The following is an 8819-nucleotide window of genomic DNA, read 5'->3' as shown; positions in this document are numbered from 1 at the left end:
CCAGTTTAATTAAAGCTAGGCTAGCTAGTTAAATTAAAGCTAGGTTAGCTAGTTTAATTAAAGCTAGGCTAGCTAGTTAAATTAAAGCTAGGTTAGCTAGTTAAATTAAAGCAAGGCTAGCTAGTTAAACTAAATAGTTACTGTAACGTTATATAATATATATTATGATATTACACAGCACTGGCCTGGGCATATATATTTTATTATTCTCAATTATATTCTATCATATTACATGGCATATTCTGCAGAATCTATGCCATTTCTGTCCCCAGAAAATAAATATAATGTATTATCTATAAATGTGCAACTTTAAAATACATTTTATTACTAAGCACAGTGTCTTGTGCATTGTCCGGATTGCAAAAGTAAGATCTGTAATTAAAAACATTAATAAAAACTACTTAGAACACTGAAAAAATAGCATTTGTTACCTGTCCCCACTCTTTAACTATAAACTTTATCAATTAATATTATTATGTTTTGTTTTATTTTTATTGTTTTGTGACTCCAAATCCCATTTAAACTTAAAAAAATTGTTTCATTATAAATCTTTTGTTTGGGTTTGGGTCTTCATGAAAAGATAATAAAAATAAAATGCGCATGCATATATAGCAATCATATAATGATTTTGACGTACATATCAATTATTTAAACATGCAGTCAACCATTTCTTTAAAATAAACACTTTTATTTAAGAAAATCAAAGGAAAGTTGTGGACTTGCTTTGAACATGCTTTTTAAAGGACCACTATGTAACAAATTTTCAGTGGTAAATTTTAAAATGATCAGGATGTATCATCAGATATTAAGGAAACATGTTGAGTGAAAGCACTGGCAGCTCTTGTCAGCAGGGATTCAGCAGTACGTTCCTATTTTAAGTTTTCGCTCCGGAGTTTTGTGTCAGTTTTGTCCTCTGACTCCTCCTGCTGCTCCTTCCCCAACACTAACACCACCCAGCGAGGTTGCCAGCACCTAAAACTACACTACAGCAAGCGGTGCTGCATGAGCTTAGCTAGCAGAGCTGGTTCAGTTTTAAACCTGAGCTGCTACACATCTTAAAAAGCCTCAGCATGTCTGAAAATGCTTAGTGACCAAAGAAGGAATATAACAAGAGTGAATATTGGCAGTGAGTTTAAGACTGACCCAGAGCTGCTACTTTTCTCCTGAACAGGTAAGCTAACTGGCTATAGCTAATTTAGTCAGGTACTTTATCACAACCACTAGATGTGCTTACTAGGGATGAGCTGTCTCTCACGCGGGGCTCACGGGTGATAGAAGAGTTTAGAATTGTTGTATTTCTCCTCTCCCTCGTAATTCAGCCTGCTAAATTTGGCATGTCATGCGTCATTCTGTAGTGCTCGTACGGCTTCCGTGTCTAAGCGGTTTTTCCCTATGAGAAAAATGAATAGGGTTTTTAAAAACCCGCCTCTGTCACATTCTGTGGTAAATAAATCAGACCTCTGTACGTTTTATTCTGTGTACATTTTACTCCTGAACATCACTGGATCCTCTGAATTACGAGATCGTTTAAGGGCTCTAGCTGTTCTGAGGCCAGCCTTGTCCCCCTGGCCTTGTCTCGGGTTCTCAGCAGCACACGCACCTCTGCAGTCATCCACGGCTTCTGGTTGGGGCGGGTTGTGATGGCTTTGGAGACAGTAACATCCTCAATGCACTTGCTGATGTAGCCAGTCACTGAGTCTGTGTACTCCTCCAGGTTGATGGAGTCATCAGAAGTAGCAGCTTCTCTGAACATGTCCCAGTCAGTGTGCTCAAAACAGTCCTGACTATATTACCATAGTTTAATGTGTAGATCTAATGTTTTATCTTCAAAACAAGCATAAAAACATCTCTATAGTTTGTCTCAGTAGTATGCTGGATAACTTTTCCAGTCCACCTTAAATGGTGCAACAGATGTCAGAGGCTGCGCAGCATTTAAGGTGCAATGGGAAATTAAATAAAATAAAAGATAAATTCAGCTCCCCATCACAGAGGAATTAAGGAATGGACAATAATAGTTCATTGCTGCTCCACTTGCCTCCTTTCTGAATACATACAATGCCTAAAATTACAGTTAACCAGCAGCAGCTAGATTGCTGAACTTTAGCTCTCCAATGAAATTCTTCCTGAAATTAATTTTTGGAACTTGGGATGTCTGACCAGGCTTAATGTTTTTTTATGTTTTTAATGTTAAGGGCATTTATATTTTAAATTTCATTTCAGCGCAGGGAAATAAAATATGCATGACTTCAGAATAGTAGGTTATGGTACTGTCTTATTTGTTACAGGATAAAATCGTACACATAGTGCCATCTAGTGATGAAGGCTGTAACTGCACTGTTTTAATAATTAATAAAGGTCTAACCTGAATATCAGGCATTTGCCTGATTACAGAAGTGGTTTTCGTCGTAACGCAGACGAAGGACTGTGACAGTGCTTATTGATTACGAATATTTATTCTAACATATATTAATTTCGGGATTATTATTACTATGTTGTTAAATGGTGTTGAGGAGACCCAAGATGGCAATTTCTTACCACCATACAGCTCCAATCCTCAACATACGGCATATATAGTAAATCTAGTGAAGCCACGCCTCCTCGGTGTGCTGATTGGACGCTGCGACGGTTGCCTGCGTTTCCATTGGCTCAGCGCGGTGTCAGTCCACGATGTACAGTGATGCAGGTTTGGAAGAAGAGGGCTTTGTTTGTGCCCGGATTTGTTGTCTGTTCCGCGAGAATAGCCTTAAATTTTAGATTACAGGAGTTTTAGTCTTTTCTACTGTTCTGTGAGCCCGCGTGGAGCTGGAGGATACTGCAGCAGGTGAGTGTAACCATGTCTGCTTTTTTAAAACTGATAAAACCAAACGCCCTCTCCCTCTTTCGCATTTAAAATCACGTGAATCCATACAGCTTCGTGCAACCCGTGCTGCCCATCTGTCAGAATATAGCTAGAGGCATATTTATACACATAAACATAATTACCGAGGAAGTTAATTAGCTAAATGTATCTGTTTCACTGTGGTTTCTCGCAGCTCTAACCCATTAACTACAAGAATGAGTGAGTTAGCTAGCTAACCTAGATAACTAGCTCATTTACAACTGTCATCACAGCACCATTCCATTACCCCTCTTTGATTTAGCCTCTCTAGCCAGTATACTGTAGGCTGTCATGTTCAGACAGTCTTTAAGTCTGAAATTAAATAATAACCAGCCTAATCAAGTTATGAAATTTGTTTCTTCCTGTGATACCTGCAATGTTTAACCCCTTAACAGGCCAGCATTTTTGTCTATGATATTGCACGCCAAAATATTGAAGATTTCTATTCAAGCATCACTTAAAAAGGTTTTATTTTTGATGGGAAACTTTATTGAAAATCGTAATTGTAATTGAAATGATTAAATATTGAAAATATATTATTCAAAATATAATGCATAAAAATAAATAAATAAAATGTCACTTTTCAAAACGTAATTTTAAAATCCATGTTTGTATTAGTACAATTCAAACATTTGATGTCCTCCAAACTATTTAAGGCATTATGGTTGTGTAATGTTTGTCTATTTTTAAATTGAAGAATTTGAGGGTTTATTTCTGTTACTAATTCATAATTGAAAATTGGAGCAGATAGTGAACAGGCAGCTTCTCCAAGTGTCTTGTAGGATTCTCCAAAGCCCTCAAAGTTTTCAGATTGTAAATTACTTATTTTGCTGATAAGAAAAAGGGTTTTGTATCACGTACGCTTGTAGCCCATGTACAGTCCAAGGCCTGTTAAGGTGTGTTAATGATCACTGGTGAAATTCTTTTGTCAGGCAGCCCCAGAGAGGCAGACTTGAGGCAGGCAGCTCCTGCAGTGTTCCTTGAGATGTCTTCCAGACCTAGATCCACTGCATCTGCATGGCTGTGATTTGAGAAGAATGCGCTGCCTGGTGACAAGAGTCAACCACAAGACTCTGATAGTCATCTGTGCAGTCTTTGCTTTGATCACCGTGCTGCTGTGGAACAAGTGTTCCAGCGATGTGACTTTTCACACCCCAACCAAGCCCCAACCTGAGCCTGCACCCACCCCAGAGGAGGAAGAGGAAAATGGGCAGCCCCCTGAGGCACCACCAGTGGCTAAGGAGGTCCCGTATGAGCAGATTGACTGCCTCATCAACGAAGATGTCACCATCAAAGGGCGCAGAGAGGGTGACGAGGTGTACCTGCCCTTCAGCTGGGTGGAGAAGTACTTTGACGTGTATGGACGCCTGGTGCAGTATGAGGGTATGGAGCGCTTTGAGTTCTCACATAGCTACTCACGGGTGTACGCCCAGAGAGAGCCCTATCATCCAGATGGGGTCTTTATGTCATTTGAAGGGTACAACGTGGAGGTAAGAGAGCGGGTGAAGTGCATCAGTGGAGTAGAAGGTAGGTGGTTGTGTGTAGCAGTGATATTACATTTAGTAAGAAAATTATCTAAATTAAATTAAAAACTATTTACAATTATTTAGATTAACTGATTTCAACTGTTGCTTTTGCTTCTTTCTGTAGGTGTGCCCATATCCACCCAGTGGGGCCCACAGGGCTACTTCTACCCTATCCAGATAGCCCAGTATGGACTTAGTCATTACAGTAAGAACCTTACAGAAAAGCCTCCTGACATTAGGACGTATGGTATGATGGAAGATAGAGATGGCATCCCCAGTCTCTGGACAGTTCCTAAGGGTTGCTCCCTGGCCAAGGTTCGGGACCCACGCCACTCAGGAATTGTTAACCAGTTCAGTACACCAGGTAGGTGCTCTCATAAGGATCTAACAGACATTGTGATTCTTGTCTAAAGCCAAAAATGCACAGGCCTTCCCAATGGGATAGCAGTGGTCAAAACCTTTTTCAGACCTAGCCAAGCTTTTAGTTGAAAACTATTTTTACCACTATTCTTTAAGACACAAGGAAGACCCATGGCATCCATTTGGTTTAATTTTTTTTGTTTTCAAACAAAGCTTTTTGAGCTTCAGGTCATGTAACTCACTGGTTTAAATCCAATATCTTAATCTCAGCTGATATTTTCTCCCCAAATCACTCCCAGTGTGTTGTTGCTCATCACAGATGTCTGTTGGTTGTTGTAACAAAGCTTGGAAGCTGTTTTTTCTCAGATTGTCAGGAGCAGTTCAAAAAGAGGACATATGCAAATCTTTACCCTCCTAGTGTTCAGGGCATTGCTAGTGAATGTGGGAGTTTGTATGAACAGGGGGTATGAAATTTGGTTAAAAGTGTAATTTAGTGTGAGAAATAAATAATTTTGAATTAAAACATTGAATCTAGTTCTTTCAAGGGCATTTAAACTGGGGATAAGAAAATTTAAGTTAAAAATAAAAGGGCTGGAGTGAAGACAGACAGATCATGATATTTTATTTATGTTTCCTCAAAAATAAGGGTACCAACCCAGTGTTATCCTTTTCAACCTGAGATGTCTGCACTGTCTGGCAGTATCTTAGACACAAGAATGTCATCAAATTTTTTGCCTTTAGCAAAACACCTCAGTAATTTGCTCTAAACAAGAATACAAGATTGTGTTTATTACTATGATTGACACCAGTATTCATAATGTAACATGTCACCCTTGAAAAGTACGTGTTTTTCATTTATGTCTTCTTTGTTTTGTATAGACAATTCTGATGGTGTGTCTTTGCCTCTGGACAACTCAAAGGATTTTGTCCTTTCCTTCAATGTGAAGTTAATTTCCAATGGAAGTGTGTCAGTGGTGTTGGAGACAACGGAAAAAGGACCCCCATATGTCATCCACTACATCACTAGCTCCCTTCTTATTTCCTTTAAGGACAGGCACATCACCTACGGCATCGGCCCCCGAACAGGCTGGAGTACACTCAGTCGAGACCTGGTTACTGACCTGCGTAAGGGGGTCGGTTTGTCTAACACAAAAGTAGTGAAGGCGACTCGGATCATGCCTCGGCGCGTAGTCCAGCTTGAACTGCGCGGCTCAGGCTTCATCAGCAACATCAGCATTTCGTCCACGGCTCACATGGCTGCCTTCTTTGCTGCGAGCGACTGGCTTCTGCGCAATCAGGACGAGCGTGGCGGGTGGCCCATCAGAGTGGCGCGGAAGCTGGGGGAGGGCTTTAGGACCCTGGAGCCTGGCTGGTACTCAGCAATGGCCCAGGGCCAAGCCATGTCCACACTGGTGAGAGCTTACCTGATCACACACGACCCAGTGTACCTCAGCGCTGCCATGAGGGCCACAGCTCCGTTCAAACGGACATCAGAGCAGCATGGCGTAAAGGCCCTGTTCATGAACAAGTTCGACTGGTATGAAGAGTACCCAACCATGCCCAGTTCCTTCGTGCTCAATGGCTTCATCTACTCTCTGATTGGACTGTACGACGTGGCAGAAATAGCCGGGGACAAATTTGGCAGAGAAGCCGGCATACTGTTCAGCCGCGGATTAGAGTCGCTGAAAGCCATGCTGCCACTGTTTGACACAGGTTCTGGAACTGTGTATGACCTGAGACATTTCACGCTGGGTGTGGCACCAAATCTTGCACGCTGGGACTACCACACCACTCACATAAACCAGCTGCAGCTGCTAGCTTCCATAGACAGTTCTCCCATTTTCAGAGACTATGCCAAACGATGGAAGACTTACCTGAAAGGGGGTCGTGCCAAGCACAACTAGAGTTATCCCAAAAACACTGATTTGTACTACAAATTGTCTAAGCTGTTAATAACTGAAACTGTGTCAGCTAAAACAATAAAACATTGTTGAAAAGTTGTCTAAAAATGTGACAGTTAGGGATGTCCCGATTTGGTCTGAAAGATTGATCAAGGCTGAAGTTGATCAATAATGTCTAAAATACTTAATAAAATGCTCCACCTTTTTAAAGGACATTTCTGCCACTGTTTGAGAGGTGAGAAATAGACATTATCCTCACATATTTTAAGGTAACAAATAGTCTAAAGCTATGATCAGACTGCCAGCCCAAATCGGATTCTTGGCATATTTAGGTTGTGTTCAGATTAATTTGTCTGTACAGCAAAATAATCTGATTTCTGAAAATTGAATCTAAAACACATTTGAAGGTGGTTTGAAATGTGATTTATAATTTTATTTGTATTTGTATTTACTTGCATTGTGATAAACAAGACCCACAATAAATCCAGAGTGACGGAAGCCAAAGTTACCGATGGTAAACCATTAGCACATCAATCTATGCAGCTAGGCTTGTGATTTGTCTGGAAATGCAATTCGATCTGATCACTTGCAAATAACAGTGAGGACAGTCATTGAGAAAAAATCTAATTTACCTACAGTCTAAACATCTCCAAAACTGTGTAAAACTGGATTTTTTTAGATTTAGTTTAGAAGTAACAGTGCTTTTGCTCATATTAGAGCAAGCTCATATACATAGGAAGTGGAACAAGTACACTTAACTTGATAAACAGTATGATAAACAGTTTCTGCCTGCTTACACATTTATATATGCGTTTGCTAATATGTCACTGATTTTACAGAAACATTTAAAAGTAATAAGTAGACTGTCATATAGAAATCGGTAAAGAAGATTGGATTTGGTAACTTTGTGTGGCTGTATAAAAATACAAAACTTAACACATTTATTGTCAAATAGTTCAAATTTAATGGTATTATTTATAGCAAACTACAACTTGATCAGGACATCCCTAGTCACTGCATAGAAATGCCATCCAGTAGCTTAAGCGTAATTTATATACTTTCACATTTTATGAAGTTGATGAGCTTTTATTTCAAGGAGCATTTTAGAAGATTTGGTTCTTACACTTGAATGCTTGTACCAGTAGTGAAAGTGTTTTTATACTTCCAACATAGCAGTTCAGCATCAAAAGCAATTCTGATATTTACATGCACTTTAAGATAAGCACATAAAATTAAGCAGATTATGATATGGTAAAATCAGCAATGATAGAAGCAGATATTAGGACTGAATTTGTGTAGAGCAAAACTCAGCAGTGATGAACAGCATATTGTGCTGCTTCATGGCAAGGAATTGTTGGTTCTATTTAAGGTTTTGTGGGATGTGCAATAGTTTTAAGTGCTATGTTGTACATTGTGTGTTGTATTTATTTTGTTGTGGTAACTAGCTGTAAATTAAATTTTCTTCAGTCATTTAGTCATAAAAACTGAATTTCGAGAGGATTTCTGATTAGTGTGTTGGTGTAGACATTCAGTTTGATTGTTCTTTTTTTATTATAAGCAGCTTTAAAGTTAAAATTAAAGTATTTAGACATATGATTGTCTGTGCTTTTTTCATTCAACAACTTCCTTCCTAAGGTAGTATTTCTGTCCGCTTAATTTTAGACCAACTGGTGACAATTGGCAGTCACAAATAAGACAGATGTATTGTTTGATTAATATCAGAAAGCTGATGAGCAGAATAATGAATTAGTATGTTGAAACAGGCCACATTTCACTCAAGTTGTCTTCCAAATTGCCTGTTAAGCTCCAGATTATTTATTTCTTATAGTTTCTTATAGTTTGTGTGCAAGTTAAGTGTGAAAAACTAAATTATTTCCATACTATACTTTATTCAAAAGTAGATTTTTTTAAAGAATTAAAAACTGCAAATTAACACAAATGCAGTTAAGTAGTAGACAAAAAAGTGTTTGGCCTTTACAAATACCTGACATACAAACGCAACCAGGGTGGTTTGGGATGAGTTGGAGTGCAGAGTGAAGGAAAAGCAGTTAAGAGCTCAGCGCCTCTAGAACTCCTTTATTACAGTTGGAGAACCATTACAGGTTCTATCTCATAAAGCCAACTGAGAAAATAATGCCAAGAGTAGGTAAAGTT

At 39.1% G+C, this 8819-nt stretch overlaps 1 protein-coding gene across 4 annotated transcripts; it reads left to right on the top strand.

Annotated features, from left to right (window-relative positions):
* The first annotated feature begins 975 nt into the window (after window positions 1–975).
* On the top strand, window positions 976–8258 carry glcea (glucuronic acid epimerase a). 4 transcript variants are annotated; one of them, XM_049474415.1, is made up of 4 exons: window positions 976–1171; window positions 3811–4405; window positions 4529–4768; window positions 5644–8258. In XM_049474415.1, exons 2-4 carry the CDS (start codon window positions 3916–3918, stop codon window positions 6666–6668), a joined length of 1755 nt encoding a protein of 584 aa, XP_049330372.1. In that variant the 5' UTR covers window positions 976–1171; window positions 3811–3915; the 3' UTR covers window positions 6669–8258. The 4 variants fall into 4 exon arrangements, with proteins under 4 accessions (XP_049330372.1, XP_022528095.2, XP_022528094.2 ...); XM_022672374.2 differs by lacking the exon at window positions 976–1171 and adding an exon at window positions 1314–2821 and having other exon boundaries at window positions 3811–4261; XM_022672373.2 differs by lacking the exon at window positions 976–1171 and adding an exon at window positions 1863–2821 and having other exon boundaries at window positions 3815–4405.
* Window positions 8259–8819: the final 561 nt, after the last annotated feature.

The sequence above is a fragment of the Astyanax mexicanus genome, chromosome 2 (assembly GCF_023375975.1).
Source record: "Astyanax mexicanus isolate ESR-SI-001 chromosome 2, AstMex3_surface, whole genome shotgun sequence".
NCBI lineage: Eukaryota > Metazoa > Chordata > Actinopteri > Characiformes > Acestrorhamphidae > Astyanax > Astyanax mexicanus.
This window is presented reverse-complemented; position numbering and strand designations above follow the sequence as displayed.